A 26,293-nucleotide genomic window follows, 5' to 3' on the forward strand; every position below is an offset into this window, starting at 1 on the left:
CTAACAAAATGTGGCTAGGTTCAGGCCAGAGACAGCAACTGGAATCTTAGGTATCAACAGAGATGCCCCGACCACTTGGGTCAGCACACAGCTGTTTGGCTGGGTTTACAGGGTACACAGGTCTCAACCTAAAGGCTAAAGGAGTCCTTACTAAAGTCACCAGAAGTAGAAAATGTAAAAAGTGTCTCAGAGTAAAAGACTGAATTACAACCAGGGCACAAACGTGGTGGAAATTCTCCTGCCATGCCACCTGCAGCTGCAGTGTGTTCTGGCAAAGACATGCTGTGCTCACCTCTGAGCTTCAAAAAGCCTCATGCCTGTGGCTTTCCTTCACAAACCAGCAAAGGCAAAAAAAAAGAAATGGGCTCAACTTCTGCCTCAGTTCTTTTGTGAACAAACTCCAAAATGATGTAGTAAAGAGAAAAGCAGTTAATAAATTAATCTACCTCTTTACCTCATTCACCAAAATTAATGCAAGTAATTAAATTAGGGACAAAACAATGATACATGTTATTTCAAAACCAGCCATGTTTAATTCAGCAACACTGAGCTCTGTGTAGGCAGCCTTCCTGGGTCTAGGAGCCAACAAGCAGCATTCTTAGGAAATGGAAATAAACCTTCTTGAGATGGCAACATCTTCCAAACTCACTTGAAGCTTTGCATATAGTCAAGTGTCTCAAAATACCCGAAACTCATTCCAGTCCTCCAAACCCACGGATATCCTCACATGCCGGAGCTCGGCTTGTTTACATTGCCTTGCTGATGCTTCCAGGGCGGCACATGCTACTTGACCCCTGGTCCTCCCCATACCCAATCACTGTGCTTCCTCACAGCACATGTCCAACATCTTCACTACTGACCAAGCCTGCCAGAAAATGCGAGTTTAAGAAATATCCAACAGTGTTATAAGTATGTTTCTTTATAAATATAGTAGATAGATACAAATATGTTTTGGTGACAAGAAACAAACTCTTTGAAAAAGGATGACATCAGTAACATAACATATCCACATTTCTTAATTTAAAAATTCATGTTCCCAAAACCTTTGTGTTTACACTGAATATTAACATGAACAGGATCCCCCCCCCCGCCACCCTCAGTAACTATGCCTGCTTATATCCATACTGTGGCAGTGGGGATTTCACCAGAGCAAGCCCTGTGAATCACCATGGAAGACAAAATGTCTGAAAACCTCAGTTTCATACCCAACAAAAATATCCTGGAATGAGCCAGGCACGGTGGTACACACCTTTGATCTCACCCTTGGGAGTCAGAGGCAGGCAGATCTCCGAGTGCAAGGCCAGCCTGGTCTACAGAGTGAGCTCCAGAACAGCCAGGGCTGTTCTACAGAGAAAACCTATCTTGAAAAAAAAAACAAATATATCCTGACTTGCATTTGCAGAGACACAGTGGATTTTAGGGACGCGCAAGCTCTGCAAAGCCCTCTGCAGATATCAGCCACATCTGTCTGCTCCTTAGATACTGAGATTTTCATTCTGATGACAATAACGCAGTGAGAGGCTGTCTACCTGGAACAACCAGAGCACAGACTCACAAGATAGCACACCTTACATTCTCATCTCTAATGTCAAAACAACCAAGTTCCGGAACGGCTTTTAGATCTCCTTCTCCCCATCACAGTTCCTTAGAAGCAGCGCAGAACACTTATGCTCTGCCCGCACCATCCATCCAGGCTGCAAAGCTGCACGATTGCACAAGGATCCACTACAATAGCCCTAACTCACCCAAATCCTGATGGCCAATGGACACCTAACTCACCCAAATCCTGATGGCCAATGGACACCAAACACTCCAGACCAGCCAGAAACAAACCGTGCTGTTTTAAGTAAATAAGCATAATAACCAAACAAAACAGTTTTGGAGATGATATATTTAACTTGATTTGAAAAGAAAAAAAACAGCCAATTTCCCTTAAAAATCGGAGATTATAGACATCTGAATCCATTCTTTGGTCAGTACAAACAGAAATCTGAACTCAGCTTGGAACACGACACCATCTTCTGCTTCTTTCAGTTATCAAATAATCACACACACACACACACACACACACACACACACCCCTGCAAAAAGCCCACACAACAACAATCTACCTTGAGCATCGAGTTTCTTTGTGTCGCTGACACACAACCTGAGGCCTCAGACCAAGAGGAGGTGGAGCTTACCTGTGTTCCTGTCTGGTAAAATGCAGCAGTGTTTCTGCAGGATGCCGGGCAGAACCTGTTTCAAAACAAATAAATAAAATGTGCTTGGTTGTTATTCAGGCAGAGGTGAAGCATCTCATTAACTGCTGTGAGGGGCTTCCTCATAAGATCGCTCCATGTTGCACAAAGTCATTGCGCCTAAGATGGGCTCAATCATCAACCTGGATGGGAAATGCTGATGACACACATTTTTCATCGCAAAGGTTAATCAAGTAAGTGTGCTGATTGTATATGGTTCTCCTGGGATGTGGCTGACACTGGGTAATGTACACCCTAATGGGCCCTAAGAGATCTGGACCATGGCTCTGCAGGGACGGCCATGTGCAGGGAAATGGGCACACCAATTTTCCTGGTGGCTTTTAAAATATTAGGTGCAATTAGAGCCTGACAAAGGAGCCTGGTTGGGACACCGCTGGGGCTTCACTGAGGAGGACCCAGCGCAGCTGCTCTCATCCCTCACCCAGAAGATTTGTGAGGAAAATGTAAAACAAACAAACAAAGAAAGCTGTGCTTAGAATCCAACCTCGGTAGCAAAAGGTGAAGAAGTGTCTCATTTGATTTGAGGGTGAGAATAACAGAGACCGGATTTGTCAAGAAAATTCTACAATGCAAACCCTCAGCAAAGTGCAGGCTGGGAAAACCCTGCAGTGGGCATTCTCAGCAGGAAACTTCTGTCCCTGCTTCCCAGGCTGCTCAGAGCAAAGCTGAACTCTCACCTGACCCACAGGAGCAGGCGTGGCAGGCCCTCAGCCAGCAGTGGCAGCTGTCCAGAGCTGCCCGCCAGGAATGCTGTGCTACTTCAGAGCAGTGAGTGCCACACAAGGGACAGAGGTGTCCCAGGAAATACCAGGGACCTTCCACCCATCCTTGTGGGCCAACCTTACTTCCTCCACTCCCTCAGAAGACATTGTGTGCAGTAGAGAATGTTTTTTATTCCCAAATACTATTGCCTGCACTCAACAGCATGAACAATTTTTTGACTCTAGGTAAAATCTGATAACAACAAAAATAATCAAATGAGATAAAGCAATAAGCATGTCGATATCAAGGTATGGAATAAGAATTCTAAAAGATATTCTGATTTCCTCCCAGCTTACCGCTGCATTGGGAGACAGACCATAGCATGTGAAAACCTCGTCAATTGATCTTCAAGAGCAAGACAAGGGCAGCAGTGTCCACTCCAGCCTGTGATCTAAAGCTATGGTGTTCACGGTCTCTATCAACCAGGGCCACCCCCAGGTTTGTTCCTGACCCTTCCCAACAGCAGCCCTGAGTCTTCAATGCTTAGGATGCAAGAACACAGAGCTGCAACAGGCAATTCCAGTGTGGATCATGGCCCTCCCGTTAGGCAACTGTCTCTCAACTCAGTAGTTTAGTGCTGAGGTCTCTCTGGGTCTGTATCATCAGAAAGACCACAATGTCACCCTTCCCCTGGGTCCTGAACTGAGACCTGTGCTTAAGGCAGATCCTGAAGGCCATGGTGTCTATGGGAAGATCTAACCTGCGGACCACTAAGTCAACAGACAGGAGGTCAGTTTGTGTGACATGTGACCTTAAAGCCTGATAGACCCTTCCCAAGGGCAGCCTCTCTGAGTCAAGCCAGGTAGACACCCGGTTCTGCTCGAGTACTGGTGACGTCATCCTCAAGCTTCCTGCTTCCCCTCAGAGCTTCCCATGCTGCTGCTACCCCCCAAAGTCACCAGCACAATCCAGGTATCTCACTTGCAACTCCTCTGAAGCAACACTTCCTCCCTGCCACAACTGCAAATCTTTTTTTTTTTTTTGAACATGCCAAGTAGCTTTCATTTGCTCCCAAACAGGAAAATATAAGGAGCCAGAAGAAGTCATAAACAGTCCATGGTAGAATTCACCTTGACTTTCCCAACGGCAGACGATTTGTGTTCAAAAATGGCGCCCATATCTAATCCTGATAGTCTCCTCCCAACCGTGGTCCCCCATAAGACACCTGCACTAAATCTCGGGTCCAGCCGCAGACGCACAAATGCCAGGCACACATCACTTCCTCGCAGCCAGCTTAAGGGAACAGCCAGGCAGGACGGTAATGGGTTTATTTCCTCCTCTGAAGGATTTACAGAAGGCAGCGGAGGAGAATGAAATTATCTGACCTGCCCAAAGGCACTTTAAAAAGTTCAGACCTGCTTACTCTCTGAGAGTATTTAACGGCCAACGATAATTGGAGACATTGTGTCTCTGCTCTTCCGAGTCGGGAGAGAGGGACCCACAGATTCAAAGACCCCAGAGTCCCCATCAGTACCATCCAAGGTCTTGGAGTGCCCATCATCCACATTCTGAGGAGACCCCTGTTGATACTTATAACTGTAGGTTCAGGTTCTTCTAACTGGAGATCTACTTCCTAACTAAGAAACTCCAAAGTCTCAGTTGTCTGAATCCTGCTTGCTCTCTAGGTACCAACTTCTTAGACCAAAGACGAAACATAACTCCAGAGGGAAACTGATGCTTCTGCCATATTAGCTGCAGAAGTTTAGAATTCACGTGTCTGGCGACTCCGGCAGCATGTCACGTGCTCCAGTCCACACGAGCCACGGCCTGATGTTTTCTTCGGGGCGGTGATGACTTAGGGAAGACTTGGGCTCTGGTCATCAGCACCTCTGGGCGGTCTTACCTCACCCTCCTCACTCAGGTCCCGGGTGACTTTAGACGCTGCCTGTCCCTAGACCCCCAGAACACACACTTACCACTGGACCCCCACTGACATCTGTAGGGACTCTGTGGTCCTCTGACCTCTGAAGCGGGGAACGGAACAGTTCATCTGTTTGAAGTCCATGTGATCTGGGAAAGCTCTCCTACATAGAATGTTAATCTCTCAAAACAGATGTGACAGGTGCCATTTATGGGTGACTTAGAACATGTAAGCATCTTACTACAGAGTTTGCAGGCCCAATATCCAAAACCAAGGAATACGCAGAGTAACATGCCACTTAAGGACTCCAGGAATGCCCGTGTATGCGTCTCTACTCCTTACGGCTCCCGGCACCCTGTGCTCATCACCAATCCATCAGATCTCCGCTGTATCCACGTGGCCTTTTCCCTATCTATCTACATGCTCTCCCCTCCACATGTGTCAGCAAAGTCTACTCTCTCCAAGGTTCTGAATCTAGTACTGATGACAGTTGACCTGATTCAGCTCCTCCCTGAGACTGCTGCCCCCTGCTCTCCCTCACACCAGGGTCTGCTCTCTTCCGAACAATGCGCTTATTCTGTTTCTCGGCAGAGAGACGGTCTACTTCTCTTCATAAAGAAGCTACGCTCGCTCTGAAGTATAGCTAGAGTGGGCCAGGTGAGGGACTGTACCCTGCAATTTGAGCCTGTGGGCCTGGCAGTCCCGCACTCTGGATCTACCCGAGTGATGAGGGAGACTGGCACCCTCTAATTCTCAGAAACCCTGATGTTTCTTTTCTGTTTCCTCTTCCTGGAAATTCCATTATTTAGGCGTAGGGATGAGTGGATCTAATCACGGCTACCCCTCTTCTCCTCTGCCTTTCTGTTATATTTTCATAAAATTCCATCTGCTTTGTATCCCAGCCCTCCAGTGAACGCCTCGGCTCTGGCCATCCACTATTATTTCTCGGAGATTTTCCTTGCCGTAAAAGTGACTTCGGGCAGCAGCTTCAGCTTGGCTCTGGATGCAGAATGAACTCTCCACCCACCTACCCCGAGGACAGGACTATTGATGGCTCCCATATTTTTGGCACAGTCTCTATTCTTGGTGACATCATGACTGTAAAACTGATGCTCCATGGTCGTCCACCTTGCTTAATACCAAAATCTATGCGTTATTATCTGATGCCAAGAACTGTTAATATGAGGGTCAAACCAGCATCCTGCATTCCCAGTCTGGAATAAGTGAGTGATGGAGAGCCGGGTATTCATGTCGTCTCTCCCCAAGACTGATATAGTCACAAAGGAGAGCAATAACTGTCATCAAAGATCACCGGCTCTCTGAGTTACAGAGTTAACCTCAGAGGTGAAAGGATGGGGCCTTCGGGACTTTGAGAGGTTCAGTGAACATGCCATTTTGTTCTGTTTTTAAAAATCTTAAAACATTAATAAACACTATTCCCTAGAATAAGTTCTTAGTAAGAACCATTCTTTCCCATCCCCATCTGTCTCTCAGCCTTGATGCCCTTCCTTCCTGGGCAGCAGAATGCTGGGCCCAGTGGACCATGATACTTGGGCACTGCTGACAGTCTGAGTTTCTGCAGTTTGTACAAGAGATCATCACTGTGGCATGTAAAAACTTCAAGTGACATTACACAGTTTAACATCCTTCTTAGAGGACACAGGCCCCAGAGACACAGACACGTTCTTGAGGGTGTCGAGAACATAAGTAAGTATTCAATTAGCTTTTCTCAACCAATTGAACTGTGAAGAAGCTGCCTTCTGTTTCTTCCAGGAAATGCCGTATTCCATGTTTCTCTGGAGAAGACACTCAGCAGCGTCTGACTTCCACAGTATCTGGAAATGCTGATGTTCACATGTGCTGGGCCATCTTCTACTTCTGCCTTCTTCTTGTGGTGTTGACAATAATGAGTTTGCTCATCGAAAGCCAGTCATAGACATGACAGATAGGACAGGACAGGCACACACCTTGTGGTTTCCCTGTGCATCTCCACAGCCCTTCTTCATGCTCAGCATAAGATGGGCAAAGGTCCTTGACTCTGCCACAGTAAGCAGTCAGCCATGCACTGGAACCATTTATAGAACTGCAGCCTCTGAGTTGGGTGTGTAATGTGGGATTCCTCTCTGTATGGTGTGAAGACCACTGGTTAATAAAGAAGCTACTTTCAGCCAATGGCTTAACAGAATATAGGTAGGCTGGAAAGGTATAGAGAGAGAGTAGGCAGAGTCAGTGAGAAGTCAAGTAACCACTGGAGGAGACAGACACTGGAACTTTGCCTGGTAAGCCACAGTCACATGGCAATACACAGATTAATAGAAATGGGTTAATTTAAGATATAAGAGCTGGCCAATAAGAAGCATGAGCTAATAAGCCAAGTAGTGTAATAATACAGTTTCTATGTGATTATTTTGGGCTGGAAAACAAATGAGCAGTCTCCGTCCACAGAATGGCACCCACAGAATTCTTGCTTGAAAACTGTTTTTGTTATATGTGATTTTATTATGTTAAAGTTAAAACCCTCTTTTTTATTTATATGGAAAAGGAGAGGGAATGTAGGATTCTCCTCCGTATGCTGTGAATACCATTGGTTAATAAGAAAGCTACTTTGGGCCTATTAGAGTGCAGAATAGAGCAAGAGGGGAGTTCCAAGCAAATAGAGGAGGAAAGAGTAGGCGGAGTCATGGAAATTCCATGAAGCCACTGCAGGAGACAATCATCAGAACCTTACCAGTAAACCACGAGCCTCGTGGTAAAATATAAAATAATAGAAATGGGTTAACTTAAGATATAAGAGATAGCTAGAAATATGCTTAAGGTATTGGCCAAAACACTATTGCAATTAGTACACTTTCTGTGTGATACTTTGGGGTCTGGGTATCCAGGAAACGAATGAGCAGCCTTCCACCTACAGGTGTGGGCACCAAGGATGGGCTGCCTGGGGGCTGCACAGCTCCTTCACTTAGGAGAAAAACAAAAGATCTGAGGCTTTGCCTCAGTGCCCAGCTCAGGGCAAAGACACTCCTTCTAAGCACATGAAGCGAAAAGAGGAGGGGAACAAAAAAATGGCAGCCAGGGCCCAATGCCTCCACACTAGGCACTGCCTTCTATTTCATGGTTCTCGTGTAGGATGTCAGGGGGAGCAGAGCCAGCTCCTGGAACGCAAATAAGGATCTGACACACTGGACAAGCTGTCATCAGAGCCCTCATCTGTGTCACTTCAGGAACTAAAGGGCATTGTGCTCCATGAGTCAGCAGAGAGTGCACTCTACCACCATGGACTCAAACCTCAGCCTGTGTCAGTACTACTTGCACCTACAAGGATCGCTCGTGTGGCATCCTGGTCCCCAAATGGAACCAGGAACTGAATTCCATGTTCTCTGGAGATGCCCTAGCCACAATCCAGAAAACAGTGTGAGAATCGTGAAATCAATGTATCACCGCAAGCAACATCCATCCATCGACTTCTCGTTCATCCACTCTCCCATTAGAATCCATGCAATAGAAACATCATGTCAAGCTGACAGAGGGGCTGATGGGAGGTGGACATCAGAATGGCTGTGAACAGAAAAATCAATCTCAGAGTGCTTCTATAACACGAAGAACAGATGGAGGGCTACTCAGAGGAGCTAGAAACGTGCACCTGGGGTATTTCCAGAGCAGACTGCAGGGAGGACCCTTAACTGAGGGGTAGATGGTATCTCAAAGAGCAGGAGTAATGCAGACAGTCAGAAAACTACATCTAGGCCTATGTCGCCAACCAGGACCCTCACTAGCGCCAGTACCAACACCTCTGCACATGAACAATCTACTGCTGTCTCCTCAGGTCTAGACTGGTCACATTGATTTGGTCCTGTCAAATTCTCATCATCTCTGGTTCTTACATATGCATGCTATAAACAAAAGTAGTCCTAAGACTATCCAGGAAACTAACGTGAGAAACCAACAAGTACAGGTTTGGGCATAGAAATCAAAGATGCAAAAATATACATGAATAACACCACGTTGCACACCCAACAGGACCACGCCCCACCAAAGCTGGCGTTCCCAGAATGAGCACAGCTGGACTTTACCTGCCTCAATCTTTCCCCCATCTCAAACAAAAGACACGAAATGTAATTTTCTCAAACCATTTTAAGCAAAACACCTCTACAAATACAAGTTTTCCAACTAAAATTCCCACTCTGCTGTCAGCAAGCCCCACTTGCTAACGAGTGACTCCCAGGAGTTCTTCAGAGCCTCACAATTAGTAGGGGCATTCAAGGATCACTAGATATTAACAGAAAGCTTCCACTGTGAGAAAGATCAAAATGACAGCAACGAAAAAGAATCTCTCTGTAAGAAATGGGACATTTAAAAACAATGACTAGCAACATTTCAAAATTCTAGAGATGGCGTGGATGGTGTTGTTGCTGAGACAGGGCCTCATTATATAGCTCAAGCTAACCTTGAACTCATGACCCTCCTCCCTCAAATTCCCAAATGCTGGGATTAGTAAGAGAGGCAACACTCCATACTTAGCACACTGGATATTTATATATTTATATCTGGCTAGAAATTAGGATGTTACACTCACAGAAGCAAAACCCAAGAGAAAGACTCTTCAGAAGTCAGGGTCAACCAGCATTTCAATAAAATCCTGAAAAAAGAAAAAGATTCAAGACATTATTTCAGAATACAGAGAGAAAAACACACCAAGGATTGACAGAGAGAACAAAACAGATGCTTAATTCTGGAGCTTTCTACCTCACTGTGGGAGAGTCAATGCAAGAGACCCATGAAGACGATGGCGGATGAGCCAGGCAAGTTAGCCTGAACCCACAGACACACAGGAACAGACTCAGAACTTGAAGCCCACAGAACACCCAGCCACACCTCAGTGACTAACCCAGTACACAGCAGTGAAGACGCTGACGAGAAGGAGGGCTCCAGACACAACCGCAGCCAAGAGCAGGAAGCGGAGAAACGGAAGAGCAGAGGAGCGGTGCATTAGAAAGTCAGAAGAAACATCTCCCCGTCCAGGCTATCCACAGGAGAAGACAGCATCGGACATACCAAGTGACAGCCTGGGCTTCACACTATGCCCACCTCTGCTACCAGGATGCAGGTGGAGAGCAGCCTGCACCGTCACACAGGGAAAAAGAGAAGGAAACCTGGGATGAAGGCCATGATCAGAGAAGAGGTAAGAAGGAAGACAACGGTGGGGAGACCTTTACACACCGGCCCATTCCAAACACTTGGTAGAGCCGAGCTGGACAGAGAGTGCAAGCAAATCCCCGAAGAGCAGTGGGGGGACGCGCCAAAGAATGTACTGCCAGGCTCTTAGGACAGTCGAAGCTTACAGTATGCACATGTGTGAACCAGACACAGTTCAAACAGGAAGCAGGCAAGTCCCCACAATGAGTGTGAGCCTGAAGGTGCCCTTGAGAAGAAGCAACTTTGAATCTCTGAGAACAGGGGACTTGGGATGTTTTTAGGAGGCCCTACTGCAATCAGAGTCAGCTGTGACGTCAGCGAGCTTGCCTTCCTGTTTCAAACCCATGGTCAGCAAATCCCAAGGAGCTCTTTGGATTTGAGAGACGCTGAGACCTGGCCTGTGTCGGAATCAGCCTGACGAGGTTCTGAACATGGGGTCTAAGGCAGGGGCCCAGGCTCAGCCCCGTGCATCCTTCTACATGGAACCCCAACATGCTGGGCTGAGCGAGAGACTTGGGTCATACGCTTAGCAGAACCTGGGTAAATGAGGTACAAGTGGCTTAGTTCACCCCTTCTCACTAGATACCTCAGGGTGAAGTATTGCTACGCAGAGGAAGGGAGGGAAGAAGGGAGGGAGTCCCTGCCATGTGTTTAGGACCAAAGATGCACTGTAGCAATACTGGAGAGGTACAAAGTCTCTCTGTGGCTGGCTCCTTTACTTCTCTGATCTTTCAGAATTTACCCCAATATCTGACTCTGGGTTTTTATTATTAAGACCAATTAGAATTTGTACTACATCCAAATAACACAGGCAGGGGATGGAATTCTCTCGGGCACCAGGTCAGAATGTGCAATCCTGCCTCTGAAAAAGAAGCAGAGACAAGGCAACTATGTGTCCTGGGAGTAAGGTGATGCCCTTCCATCATAACCATGCGTTCCTACAGGCTTCACAACTCTTCATTGTAGGCATTGAGGGACACACTACATCACCCCACCCCTCCTATAGAAGAAAAAAACCTCTGTTTCCTGGAAAACATGAGCAAGCAGTGTTTGAAGATGTAAGCAAAGAGAAGCAGTGGGATTTGGACTATTTTTTTCTGGTCAGAAATATCCATCTTTCCCCCCAGCAATATTAATCTACTCTCAGCCCTGGATCTCTCCTTTCAAGGGTCACACTCATCCCTGGGGATTCCGGATGCCCAGAAGCAAATCCTAACATGTATCCTGAGTTAGAAACGCAATACCCACAGGTTTTCCCAGCAAACACACCCCAAACTCTGTTATTCCAGAGCCCAGGCTAGCAGTCTCCAGAATCAAAATCCTCTGGTCATCTGCTGAAAGGCCCAGAGAACACCAAGAACCACATCTACAGAAGAAGCATCTCTAGGTCCCAGCAAAAAAATCAGAACCTCTGCTGGGCCCCAGTGGATCAAAAAGGCAAGGCTCTCCCAGGTATAGGAGGAGTCATCTCCGTCTGATGCCACTCCTGTCCCCTGAGGGACTACGGGTACAGTCCTCTCTCTGGCTTATGAGACTTTGGACCTGGCTTTTGGCTCAGAGCATCCTGCCTCACCTGCAGCTCAAATCTAGATTTCTCTCCCGTGCAGAAGGCCACTCTGCCTTCAAGAATCAGATCCTGGCCACGCTTTGCAACCCAGTGCTCTGAGACCTTCCATGGTCAACCTGGTTACTTCCATTGTCTAAGAATTACCACCATCCCCAGTACAGATGGGAAAGAATCAAAAGCTCCATAGACATTTCCCATATTCTGAGAGACCATTAATTTTACAGATTTTTCTGAGCTTCACGGTAGCAGAAGTCGGCATGTAATGATCCCCAACGGCTGGAACACAGCCTTTTCTGGGCTTCAGAAACCACAGGCAGATGAAGTCAAGAATCAAGAAAGAGGCTGTTTTCTCACGAACAGATGTGAAACAATTCAGATTGCTCCTTCTTAAATCCCCTAGAAAGGGCAAGGCCATCGAAAGCAATGGCCTCAAGTGAAGTCACCACCCCTGGCCAGGACCCCAGTTACACACGCTGCACGTTCACCCATGAGTTAGAGATGGACACCCGCAAACTGCAAAGCCCGTGTGGCTTCAGAAACTCCTTGGCTCTCGTGGCAGGCGTAGTGAATGGTTTTAGGGAATTTTACAATGCTGAATTCTCACTTTATAAATTGAGTCCACTCTGGTCCCCACCACCCCTCACACTCCTGAGCAGTTGTCCCCAGAGCCCAGAGCACACCTACCACGTGACCAGTGAGTTCAACTGTGACAGATGTTGTATCAGTGTCCCCAGCACTGCCCACAACCTCATGCAATGCCTGCACTCCTCTGCACGGGCACCCTTGCTGTCTTTCTGATTCCTTCCTCTCAGTCTCCAGGTCTTGGGTATCCAGGACAGCTGTAACTCCCCTATCTCCACAGCGACATCTAAATCGGTGCAGTGGGGCTCTGGGTCCATTACCCTACCACCAAAGACACTTGGTTCCATGTTCTGCATGGTGTTTGTTCTCTCGTCTCATTTCAGAAGAACGTGTCCAGTGGCCTTCTTTTCAGCATTTATATATCCTCGGCCATCTGAAAATGAACATGTTCCATGTAATTGACTCCCAGATGACATGCCTTATTCTGCTGCCTCATCCCAACCTCTGCATCAGGTTCCTCAACCCTGCCTGCCTCCTCTGCATGCCAGCCCTCAGCTCATGGGGCATAGTAGCCGATCCTCAAACCACATAGACCCCCCTGCACCCACCTCTGCTACTCAGCCAACTTTTTTTCCTCATTCACCTTGAAGAACCTCCAAGCTTCTGCTAGCCTTCAGGAATCTGCCCAAATTTGTTTCGTTTGATGAGTTTGAATTGTCAACTTGCCACACTTGGAATCATCTGAGAGCTCCAGCCAAAGAATGATGTAGACCAGATTGGTCCATGGACAGAGTTGGGGGGGGGTGCTATCTTGGTAGTTAATTAACAGGAAAGATGCACACATCCACACTGAACATGGGCAGCACTGTTTTATTGAGCTGGGCCCTGAACTGTGAGAGGGTACAGGAAGCCAGCCCAGTAGAAGTGGCAAGCAAGCACAGACCCACGCATTTATGCTCTCCGCTCTTAATGGCGCGTGTGAGCACAGAAGTTCCTGCCCTAACTTCCCAGCAAAGATGAACTGTAATCTGGAACTGGTCCTTTAGGCCATGGTATTTATCATCACAATACAAGCAAAGCTAGAACCGTCGCTCCATCCAGAAACCATGTTCCAAAGCCTCCTAACAACTTCGCAGAGCGCTTAGTCCTTAAAGAGCCAAAAGGTTCTTTAAAAACATGACATGGCCAGGGTTGCGAGTAGCAGCCTTGCTCAAGTTCTGCTGCACCAGTCCTTCACCCTTCTTTGCACATATCACACGTATGCCCTTAAACATATCACGTGTATGATTTCGGCTTCTTTGCAGAAGACGTTCTTTGTCTGGGAAGACTCTACAAGACACCTCAGCTCACACAGGGCGGTTCAGAGACTTCCTCTCTTACTAACCTGGTCTCTAACTGCTCCTGCATCCTCTGCCATGGGATGCCCTCGCCGTGTCTTGTTTCCTCTGTCGTCCTCTGACTTGCACAAATGGGACTTCCGTGAAGGCAGAGCCTTGTCTGGGAACTGAACCCAGGTTCTTCGGAAGAGCAGTGAGTATTGTTAATGACTGAGCCATCTCTCCGGCCCCTTCACCTTTTTTATTTAACTAAGAGTTGCTCATTGAACCTGGGGCTCACCAATAAGCTAGACGGGCTGACCAGTAAGTTTCTAGGATCTGCCTGTTTCTTTTCCATTAACATCAGGGCTGCAGACTTGTGCCACGGTTCCTGGCTATTCCATGGGTTCTGAAGACCCAAACTCAGATCCTCATGGTTGCATGGCAGACACCTGACCGACCAAGCCATCTCCCTGTTCCCTTATTTATTTTATTTATTTATTTGTGATTCTGGAGCCCCTTATGAACTAGGCAAATGTTCCTCTGCAGAGCCAGGACTGTTACACAGAAAGGGTCTTGCTACACCGTAGCAGCAGTCAGTGCCCCAGCCTAGGGTCTGAAAGCCACAGAGCGCTGTGCCCATCTTCCTGCAGGTGGTCATCTTCAGCCCCAGGTGGGGCTGACCCACAGTGCCCTCACCTGAAGCACCAAAGGAGTCTCAGACCACAGGGTAGCACTTAAGACTCCTATACAAGGACATGATATTCCAAGTCATGAGGGAGAAAGGTCACCCTGCAGGCTGCAGAGAAGGAGAACAGAGAGCCACAGAGGGCACCTACAGCGCCTGGAGCAAATACACTGTGGCTCTGTGCTTCAAATGCTGACTCGCTAATAAAGAAATGCCTAGCCCTCCACAGTAGATGCCTGCATCTCCCTCGGCTTGCCAGTTACCATGGGAACCCCACACTCTAGGACATCTTGGTACCACATCATTACAGTCTTTGTCCTAGTTAGGGCTTCTGTTGCCGTGATGAAATACCATGTCCAAAAGCAAGCTGGGGAGGGAAGGGTTTATTTGGACTACACTTCTACATCACTGGTCATCAATGAAGAAAGTCAGGGCAGGAATCAAACAGGGCAGGAACCTGGAGGCAAGAGCTGATACAGAGGCCATGGGAAAGTGCTGCTTACTGACTTGCTCAGTCTGCTTTCGTATAAAATTTAGGAGCACCAGCATTCTCACCCCCATGTCTTGGAGTCTGGGAGAGCAGAGCAGAGCTGTACTCTACAAATGCTACTCAAAAGAACAGAGAACAGACACAGAGCTCTGTACCCTGCCATGAACCCAGTGCCAGCCTCCAGCAGTGGATTGAGCCCCTGGCAGCTTCCCTTACGGCAACCTCGGCTAGGAAGACTCAGGGTAGCAGGAGGTAGCCCTGTCCCCCTCAGAGCACATGGCCTTCCCCTCCACTGATGCTTCCTACTGTTCTGCCGTAGGAAAAAAAGCAGGGCCACATTCGTTCCATCTATTTAATTAAATCTAATTAAATTTATTGGCAGCAAGGAAGTCTGATGCACAAAGAATAAATGCCCGAGATAAATCACGAGGGCGTCCTGAGCGAATCGATCATCTTGGCCAAAGTCTCCAGACTGGTTCCTTAGGATGCTTCCTCTTGAGTGGGGGTGGGGAGGGGGAAGAAACGGAGAGCCTAGAGTCAGGGATTTACAAGACATCATCACTGCACTCACAGGAAAATGTCCAAGTAGCCATGCCACCTCACACGAGTCGACATGCTCAGCTATGCAGTTTGCTGGGCCTCGGATGTGGCATGATGCAGGGCTCTGTTCCTGACATCCGAGGACATCACGCCACAGGTCATTGTGAAGGGCAAAACTATAGGACTATGTCAAAGACTAAACCCTGACCAACCATGGGTACACAGCAATTTCACCTGTTTCACAGCTCTGCAGCCTGGAGGCACTGGGCAGCAACGACCTACTCCACCATGTACCCAGTTAACGCTGCAGCTCCGCATGTGCACAGCCTTGACCCGTGCTCGGGCCCTTGACAGGGAGGTTATGTGCCTTCTGCCTTAAAGAATCAGGCTGGATTTTGAGGGACTTCAAACAGCCAGGTGTCCTGGGTGACTGGTTGGTAATTCCTTTCCCTGTAAGCAAATGTCTCGTTTCTCCGTCTACACACACTCCCTTATATCCCCCTGCTCCCTCTTTTCCCTGGCACCCATCACTCCACTCTCCGTAGCTACAAGTCTCACCGTTCTAGGGATGCAGGCAGGATTCATCCTGCCTTGTGAATGGCAAGAAGCCACGGAGGTCTTCTACACTGTGGTTTGTACAGGAATACCCTTTCTCTGCACAGCTGAACAACAAACCCATTGCAGGGATGGACATATAGGCCGCTTCCATCTCCTCACACACTGATGCTCTGAACACAAGTGTGCAAACATCCTGGGATTCTGTTTGCAGTTTCCCAGCAGCTACTCAGGAATGGAGCTGCTGGACTGTGCTGATTCTATTTGAATTCCTCCACTTTCCCATTTTCCACTGCAGCTGAGCCACTGTGTATTCCCACCAACACTACGTTCATCGCAAGTCTCCCAGTTTCTGCCCATTGTCCCCAACTTGCCATGTAGTTTTTGCTTTGTTTCACTGGGGAGGGAGGGCAGTTCTCTCATGATGTATGAAATGGTATTTGTCAGCCCTCCCGACTGTACACGGACACACTCACGATAAAACACACCTTCTGTTGGCCAGGCCCTCCCATCTCCTATCACAGAGCCGTCAGGATGCTCCCAGGTCTCAGCATTCCTAGGTTGACCAACATGGTGAGACTTTTTGTTCCAGGATATAGTTTAGAACTCTTTTTGTAGTATGGGCCCTGTATTACAAGAATTCTTATTTATCATTACTTTAGATACAGGGACAAGTCTGCATGTGGAGGGATCTACATTTCTGAATGAATTAACTCAGCTACACCAGGCAGTGGTGGGCAATGTTTTTAAACTATCACAGTTCAGTTTCCTGCTGGGAACAAAAGAGAACTGGAAAGAAAGATGAGGTCAGGATAAAAACCCATGCTTGCTCACATTCCTTTCTGTGGATGGGTACACAAAGGTGCTCCAGCCACAGCTCCATTTGCAGACTATAACTTTGAGAAACAGGAGCAAAAGGAGAACCAGGTCCCAGGGTACAAATGCCTTGCAAGTGGTGAAACCACAGGGACAAGTAAGTGTCTTGAGTAGTAGAAGTAAGTAGCAGGAGACGGGAGGCCCAGCCCAGTCGTGCTATGCTCTCAGAGATCTGCAGATGGAGGACTCACACCAAGGCAGATGCTATGGACGAGTACCAGGTCTCTACCCTCAAGTACACTGTGTTCTTCCAGAACACTGTACCGCTACAGTCAACAGTCAAGAGCAGAACAAGTATTTTTTCCAAACTCGCAGAGAATTGACGGGGCTTCAGAAACTCTGAATGAGCAGAGGTCTCTGCCCAATGTAAGTGGGAATCACTTCAGTTCTCACTTGTTCTTTGGGAAATAAACTGCTCACGTTGATGGCTTCTGAATCTCTGTGAAAGTTTCAGACATTCTATTAACACAAGAACTGCACATAAGGAGTTTTTCATGCATCTGAGTCATCACTGACCAAAACCAAGCTAGGACTAAGACCACCCTTACTCTAGGACCCTATCTGTCATTTTGGAGAACTGAGGCACAGCTCAGAAGCAGTAACCCTAAAACCTTACTGGAAATGGACCTGTTTGTCCTCCCTCAGCTGTGAACCTCATGCTTAGAGTCCCTGTGTGTAACCTATGCACGTCTTACATTCAGAGCGCCTATGTGAAATCTAACATGATCCTTGACGTCATAGATTCAGAAAACCCATGTGTGATTCACCCACAACTCTCCAATTCTGTGTGTTCTGGGTGCCTATGTATGGTTTTGTGTTCCCTACGTGTAGGAGATCTTCAGCCGCCATCCCTTGGCAGACCTTCTCCGACGCCTGCTCTTGCATTGCCGTTGCTCCTTTGTGCATATTCTCAACTTAGTGAGCATGTTACAGCCCACATATTCAGAAACTTCAAATTTTCACCCAGAAAAAACATAGGCACAGTGGTCTACAAATGAGTAACACCACAGGAGAAGTAAGAAGGGTCCAAGAAGAGGAGAAAATCATGAAAGCTGCAGGAGAAAAATGACTTGCTACTCTCGAGGGAAACCTAATCAAGTTAGTCTAGCTTCTCAGAAGAACCAAGAGAGGAAGCCAGAACAACAAAAACGGTGATGGGAGTGTTCAAAGAGCCCGGAGCAACAAAAATAAAACTACCAACTGAGAACCCTACGAGAAAGTTTTCCTTCAAACCTGAAGACAAAATAAAGCGATTCCCAAGAAAGCAAACACTGAATTCATGTGAGCTGATGAACTTTCCCAGACACTGAGGGAAATTCTTCCGGCAGAAACAGATGAACCCTGTAGGTAATTGAAGTCCATGTGGACAGAGAAGAGAGCTGGTAGTTAATTACAGAGAGAATAGTCGTATTTGTGTCTCTTCTCATCTTTTAATGAATATAAAATAAAATTGTAGAAAATACTGCTAAGCCTGTAACATAGAGAAATGAATGTGTGACATTTTGCCAATATCAGCACAAAGGGCATGAATATAAGAAATGCTGTTTTACTGCGGAAATGAAAACAGATGGCAAAGCGAAAATTTAACAAGGTACCACTGGGTTTATAACATAAAGATATGTAAATAGGTATATAAAAATACTACAAAAGGTAAAAACACAGAAACATGTAGGAGTAATGTTTCTAAATATGACTAAAATTAAACTAGCATAAGCCTAAAGTCATTGCTAACAAGTTAAGATATACAGAGTGAATCCTAGTTAAACACAAAAGTACTCAACAGTAATTACCTAAATTATAATGCTATACTATAAAGTATTTACTTAATGCAAAGAAAAGCCATAGGGAGAATAAAAAAGTGATATGAGCCCATGGGAAGTATTAAAAGCAAGTTAAATATCTCTGCTAAGACACATTAAATATAAATGGATCAATAATGCAGTCAAAAAGAAGAGACTTCCAGACTAGTTTTGAAAAAATATCCAAATATCCAACTCTATAGTGCCAAGAAGAGACACACTTTAGATAGATTTAAAATAATAGGGAAGACAGAGCTGTAACATGAAAATAATAAACAGAAGAAAAGTGGATGGCTATACTGACAACAGATAGAATATGCTTTGAAACAAAAAGTACTACTAGAAACAAAGAGGGCCATTCCAATCAACCCAAGAGAGATACATGGCAATTATAAATATACTTGTGTTCCCCATCACAAAAATCACAGGTCACAGGACTCCTTTCACACGCCAAGGAGAAGAGGAAAAACCATGACACAGAGGGCCACAGTGAATACGAAGATGGGAACTCAGACAAGGGACACAGGCTCTCTCTTAGGAAATAAAACTTCATGTTGTCTGTGAGGATGACTGAACACTTATCCATCACCATACAGGAAGGCTGTGGACTGTGCTTTTTATTGCTTTTATGTGTGTGCATCCCACTTTAACCTTCCTCGATGGAAATGAGTTTGTAGCTAAAATGTTAATGCAATATATCTTCTAGGTTTGAAATTAATCAAAAATAGGTTTACTTGTTTTACTCAAAATAAAGTTTAAATATTATAAACGTTGTTACCCAAATTTCTGAGGCTTGATAAGATAAAGAATACACTCAATACATACATAAAAAAGAGTAAAATGCCCCTGATAGATACATGAAGACATAATAAGACCAAGTCACTTAAATGCAAAATGTGTACGGCCAGGTCTTTCTGACTAAATCCAACACAACACAACCAGGGTCCCAGCATAATACATTGACTCTGAGGTTTATCTTGATGAATAAACATAGAGCAATGATGGGAGGAGGATTAATAGGGAGGATTATTCTGTGACTTATAAAACTAACTCTTAAAAGGGGATGGCTCTGCTACAGAAATGGGAGGAAAAGAAAATCCACATCAGAGCTCACAAGTCAGCAGTAGAGCTGGGATAGGAGGATGGGTGTCGAACTTTACACCAAGCAGCACAGACCAAAGGGATGATGCACATGACACAGTGCTGACAGTATATTCTAGTCCTTTCTAGACCCCGGTGGAGAGTATGGGCAGGCAGAGGTGATACAGAGGCAAGGGCAGAAGATACAGGAAATCCATAGCAAATTTTAGACCCAGGTACCAAGAAATAGTCCCATCAACACAAGGAGGTGGCTCATGGCCTTAGAAAGAGATGAAAGGGCACTGAATGGAAGGTGCTTCAGAGGTCCCTGTGGAAAAGCTGGAACTGGAGTGCATGTTGGGTCAGAAGCAGATGCCCATCAACTGTGAAGAGGTGATGTCACTACAGACTGTGACAGAGTCAGAAGACAGGGAATCAGTGTCCAGAGACACGGGTTTAGATATTTTGAAATATCCAAAGACAAAAATGTTCTGAAAATAGCCACGTTTTGGAGCGCAGAGAGTCTACTTTGTGGCTGACATTGCTGCTGTTACCCCCTGCTGACATAAGATTCCACCTTCCCATCTAGGAGACAACTTTAAGAAAGGAGGAGTCTGTAGATAGGAAATGGCCTAGTATATAATAAGAATCAAAGAAGGACCAGAAACCCAAAATTAGCATTCAATCATTTTTGCTAAATTAGTCATGATACCTTTTTCAGGTTACACTAAACCTTCAGCCTCTGAGGAACCCCTTGTACCCTTGACCTGAAGTCCTGGTTTAACTGTATCTGGGGATCAGAGTCCATAAGTGCAGACCTGATGGCTGCTAGGGGCCCATCAGAGATCACTCCATCTCACCACACATCACACAGCCAGATGCAGCAACATGGATTCAGGAAGGAGCCTTCTGAAGATCTTCGGAACGTCACCAACAGGATGCAAAATTCATTCCTAAAACAAAGAACTTGGTGGTGGTGGTGGTTGTTTGAGCAATTAAGAAGCCTTTGCCTTACTGATATCACTGTTCCTCACAATTAACTGTGACTGACCATCACTCCCAGAGAAGAAAATTAAGAAACATTTTAATTACTGTATATTCAAGCCCTTAGAATATAAATATAAACTAAATTTTCTTTACAAAAACAAAGAAACACACACACACACACACACACAAAATAAACTCACCAATCTCCTGGTTAGAGAAAAAGAACTAGACATGGATCTTATGAGACAGAGGATCTGAAGGGAGGGTACCACTCCCATGAAGGAAGTCCCTATTCCCTAAACTATGGGAAAGCACACCCATACACTGATGAGCAACCCTTTCACAGGGAGACACTCTCCTGTGGGCCTCAGTCTAGGACATACCATGTGTTTCTACAGACTAACGTCTTCTGGACTCACAGTTAAAGCATGTTTTGAGTCATAAGTGACTCAGGGACAATAGTACCTATGGTCATATGAGGATAGAGTGCAACAGTTTAACAACCACCACAATATGGGTCTCCAGACAGCGAGCTAGGCCTACTGCTGTCCTTCGTGCAAGACTGCATGTCAATGGCTCATGAAACAAGAGTGTGGGGCTGTGCAAGAATGCACAAGCATAAAGAAGCATCTGAGAATAAATAACAAGAGTCCTCTTCCTCGCCTGTGTTTCTTTCTCACTGTACCCACAGGATGACTACATTCCTTAAGTGTCATAAGCGACGAAATGCAAAACCATCTTAAGTATATGAAAATAAGATGTACAATCACTTTGAACACTAACATCTAAAGTCAGTGCCCAGATTTACATCTGAAGGAATCAACCTGTTGGGAAGTTTTGTGAATTTTTAAAAGGCATCACCTAAGATGTAAACAAAGCTTTCCAAAATTAGTACAAGTTCCACAAGGAAGTTGATCAGGTATGTTCATGGTAAGCACTTGAGTATAGCCAAGGCACCGTGTGAGTAATGCTGGACTCGTATCTTAGATCACTGAGCTTCATCCACAGTTTTACTAACCCGTGGGACCCACCCCATGCTTCCGTTACCCATAAGCCTGAAGCAGCGAGACCACAATGTAAGGTGCAGATGCTCAGGGGGCAACGATGCTGGGATAACCGATCTCAACTGTCAACTCAACTGCATCTAGAACTCACGTAGAGATGAGCCTCCAGGCAGGACTGGGAGGTAGTCAGCTGGAGTAAGACCTTCCCTGAGGATGCACAGGACCCCCAGCCACAGAGAGGTAAAGGGGAAAGGCCAAGCTGCTTGCCTCACTTCTTGACTTAGCTTGCTGCTGAGTCTACTCTGTGGCTGCTGTTGCTGCTGTTACCCTCTGCTGACATAAGATTTCCACCTTCCCATATGAACTGTAGGCCAGTGGCTCTCAGGAGATCTTCCAGGTCTTTGGCACCAGACCTGGGCTGCTGAGGCCTCCAGCCACAGGGCAGAGAAGATACCAAGTTCTCAGACTCTACAGTGCGCAGCTGGTCATTGTTGACTCCTATGAGTCAGTGTAGTAAAGCCCCATGGATAACATATAGTTTATTCTATTGGATCTAGTTGTCTAGAACAGCGGTTTTCAGCCTGTGGGCCATAGACCCCTCTGCGGGGATCAATCAATCCTTTCACAGGGGTTGCATATCAGATATCCTGTATATCAGATATTCACATTACAATTCATAACAGTAGCAAAACAGTTATGAAATCACCATGAAATAGTTTTATGGTTGGGGGTCACCACAACATGAAGAATTGTATTCAAGGGTCACAGTTTAAGGGGAGTTGAGAGTCACTGCTCTAAAGAACCATGACTGACACAGACATCTTCAATTAAACATGGTGCTAAACCACAGCCAAAGTCATTGTGGCTGGTCACAATCGGTAGACCCCAAATCTAAGTCCTATAGGCAAGTGTGAAGTCCCTGAGCCTTCAGGCATCAGGTACAGCCTGAATAAGCTGCAGATGAGTCCATCAAGGGGCAGAGATAGATACTACTGCCATTTATTTATTGCTCTCTGATCCTTGTATATCAGAACAAGATAAAGAAATGTAAGAGTGAGGTACCTGTTAGGAGCCTCTACACTGTAGCTCTGCCTTCCCTTCCAATAACTCTGTCACCTTCCCACATCAAATGGGGGAAAATACAAGCCACAAGTTTTATATTTGCGAATGAAAACTATCAGAGAACAGAGCTTATATAATTATACAGCCCTGTACTCCACAAATTCTTTAAAAGCTGTGAAAAGAAAAAGATTATTGTGCCTAGAAATTCTTCTCCTGCACAGACCAAGAAAAGCCCGGATGGACAAAGTTTAATTTAGGGTTCTGTCTTTGAACACTCACCAAAAGTCACCTATTCAGTGGGGACTTCAGTAGACCAGTCACTAGAGCTCCCACGTAAGATGGATGACAGACAGACAGAAGACAGAAGGCAGAGATACAGCATGCACCTCCCATCTGGGCAGGAGGAAGGGTGTCACACTGAGGACAGAAATACTGGTCAGAGGGGAAATCACTGTGCAAAAACACTGAGACTACAAGGGACAAGGACTGTGCTACAAGCCCAGGGAAATTAGCCTCCATGTGTAGCAGTCAAAGAATCACCAGTGACATGTTTTCCCAGAAGTCAGAACAATAGAGTCACATGGAGCAGGAACAATCACATGGAGCAGGAACAGTCACACAGAGCATCAACAGTCACATGGAGCATCAACAGTCACACAGAGCACCAACAGCCACACAGAGCATCAATAGTCACATGGAGCATCAACACTAACGCAGAGCAGGAGAAGGAACAGAGGATGAAGAGATGCACGAATTGACTCTAGGAAGGGATGACTTCAACTATCTGATGTTCACTGTTAACCAAAGTCTGCATAGAAAGTTTGGAAATTGTCAAACATGTCCATCAGAAGCTGCTACCTACTCAGCTGAGGATCACAGCTTGGTGGCACCTGTCCTCTTAGACAGGTTGTACCAACACCATCATCCCTGTCCTGTACCAAGGCCCCTCTCTCGGTGTTATGATCTTGCTCCTCATATACCGTTCCCAAACAAACCAGTAAACAAGGCTTTTGAGAGCTGGTTTTCCCCAAGGTGAGGGAAAACAAGATTCCCAGGCAGTTGGGATTTAAACCAATGTCTTAGAAACATGTTTTTGCACAGCACCCTCTGCCTTCTCACAGACGATCATAACCTGTAAAGCCACATCTGTCTTCACCTGTCCAGCACCTGCCACACGGCAGGTGGCCACTGAGGCTCTCAGGAGAGTAAACAGAATTGTCTGGGATGTTCCTGCAGAGCCTGGGGCACTGTGCAAGAGGGAGCAGGCACAGTGAGCTAGCTCAGCATCACAGACTTGCAGTCAATCTCAAACAAACAAACAAAAAAAATCAAGCTTCTTTGAGAGATGGTTGAAGAGGCACCAGGAGCTACGAGCCAGAGTGCTAAAGAGTACAGGAGGCTGAGAGCCTGGTCCCATCACTGTGCTGTCCTAAAACAGTCAGATGCGACGGGACCCTAAAACTACATCGTATTCGAAGAACAACTTTCTTTTGTACTATAAAAATTAAGTAGGAAAGCCCGTAAGTACTGCATTCAGCGCTGTGCCAGTCGCAAGGTTTACCCACGGTCACCCATTCTCCTGCTTACACCGTCATTGCCAGGGGCTCCTCACCAGATCAGAGTTGACATTGGTATCATGCCCTAGAGCCTCCGGGGCTAATTAAACCCTCCGGTCATCAAGCTAATTCATTACAGTGATGAAAAATGAACTCCTGTGCCTATTAAGCATTGCCTTAGCCTATTTTCAGTATAGAATAACAGGGAGGGTCAGAAGGAAGACATGTTCTTATTTTAAGTGAGCACACTAGGTGGCCCTGCCCTACTGTGTGCACACCACCATACCTCTTCTTGTCTTTGAAGGGATAAGCCTAGAAAGTAGCTGTCTGGGCAGACCCACCAGATGTGTGACCCTGTCCAGGAAAGCTCAGCCCCACTAGGAGCTAAGGACTCAAAGTCAGATACCCAAACAGGTCAGAGAGATCACTTTATGAAAAGAAGAGCAATTGTTGGTAGCGTGTCAGCCACTCCCACGATTGCAAAACTACAGTCATCTCTGTGACTTCTCATTCCTAACAGATAAAACAGCATAAATTCTTCAGCGTGTGCTGAAGAAGAAGAGCACGGAAGGGACAGGATGAAAAGGCAGGTGGAGAGTTATTGATCATGGCGAGCACACCACGACACAAGGTAAACAGCTTCGGGCATGTTCCAGAATCAGATCAGTGCAGAGCCCAGCACAAAGCTTAAGAGGGACTTGAGGGTAGAATGCGCTCCGTAAATCAAGGTGAGCCCCCAACGTCCACCTCTAAAGTGCAATCTTCGAATCAATCGCCACCTTCGGAAACCAATATAAAAGCATTAGCTCACAGCACGAGGTCGGCATTTCGAAAGAAGCAATAACTCTGCTCTGGGGCATTCTGTGCTAACCAGGCTCCACAGAGACAAGCAGAGGAGCCACTGAAGAAAATTTCCATGCCAGGACCTGGTTGATACCAACATGGGTGAAGGACATTCATGAAGGTCAAGGCTACCAGGCATGCCTCCATTGGGGATATACGGGGGCTTACCTGGTACCGAACACTGGAAAACATATGTGAGAATGGAGAAACTGTGTTCAATTTAAAATTGTCAGAGAATCAACCCATGTTCAACTGTCCTATAAACAGGAATGTACGACTCAATTCAATTTCAAGGAAGAGTCGAGGTCTAAAAAGTAGTACCCAACAAACCCAATAGCTTTAAATGACAACATTGACTGATAGAAGTACTAATTGTTATTTTATAATGCTTTAGTATTTTAAATAATCCCTCAGAATAAAATAAGCCTACTAATGTTGATGTGTGGTGGTGTCCGCCAGCAGCTGAGGCCTCCTGCCGAAGGGCCAAATGTGTAGCCATATTCAGAAAGCACTCTGTGACTGCATTTGGATAGATTTTACTTGTAGTTCTAATTTTCAATGGGTGATGGTGTCTTCATTCAGCAAAAAATAAGTTAAAATTTAACATACCATAAAACAATGGTTATTAATCTGGGGGGTAGGGTTAGATGACCCTTTCACATGGGTCACAATGAGATATCCTACGTATCAGATATTTACATTACAATCCATAATGCTAGCAAAATTACAATTATGAAGCAGCAACGAAAATAATTTTATGGTTGGCGGTCACCACAACATGAAGAACTGTATTAAAGGTTGAGAACCATTGCCACAGATGCTTCTAGATAAATTGCCAAGTCTCTTCTGCAAATGCTATCTCGGTCTCAGAAGTTTTACTGCCCCAATGATACTATAGAAAACTAGAATTTTAATTCTTAAAGAGGCAGAACCCCACCAACCACCAAAACAAAACAAAAAGCAAAAAACTGACTCTGTGTCCGCCTACACTGAAAGGAAGGCTGGACAGCCATCTACATCCCAGGCCAAGGACATTGGCCTGAAATACCAGAGACTTCATTGCTATTTGTGTGGGGCACCACCAGCCACTCCATCAATGCCAGGGCTGGTTAAAGCTCTTGGTCACTGAAGTCAGAGCGCAATGCCACTGGTACCAAACGCAACCTCGGGCAGCCTTGGTACAGGTAGAGGAATACAAGCCCCTAGAGGTCACTGGCTTCTCAACTAAGTATCTGTGAACAAGAGTAATGTGTGTTGAGTCAACTTCATAT

At 46.0% G+C, this 26,293-nt stretch overlaps 1 protein-coding gene across 1 annotated transcript in view; it reads right to left on the minus strand.

Moving 5' to 3' along the window:
• The window catches only part of Dlgap2 (DLG associated protein 2), a 733,863-nt gene that overhangs the window by 564,227 nt on the left and 143,343 nt on the right, over window positions 1-26,293 (minus strand). Inside the window, exon 3 of the mRNA XM_048456266.3 lies at window positions 2,184-2,238. Within this exon, the coding sequence (XP_048312223.3) occupies window positions 2,184-2,238 (55 nt within the window). The remainder of the gene's footprint in view (window positions 1-2,183; window positions 2,239-26,293) is intronic.

This window comes from Myodes glareolus, chromosome 23 (genome assembly GCF_982192425.1).
Source record: "Myodes glareolus chromosome 23, mMyoGla1.1, whole genome shotgun sequence".
NCBI classification, from domain to species: domain Eukaryota; kingdom Metazoa; phylum Chordata; class Mammalia; order Rodentia; family Cricetidae; genus Myodes; species Myodes glareolus.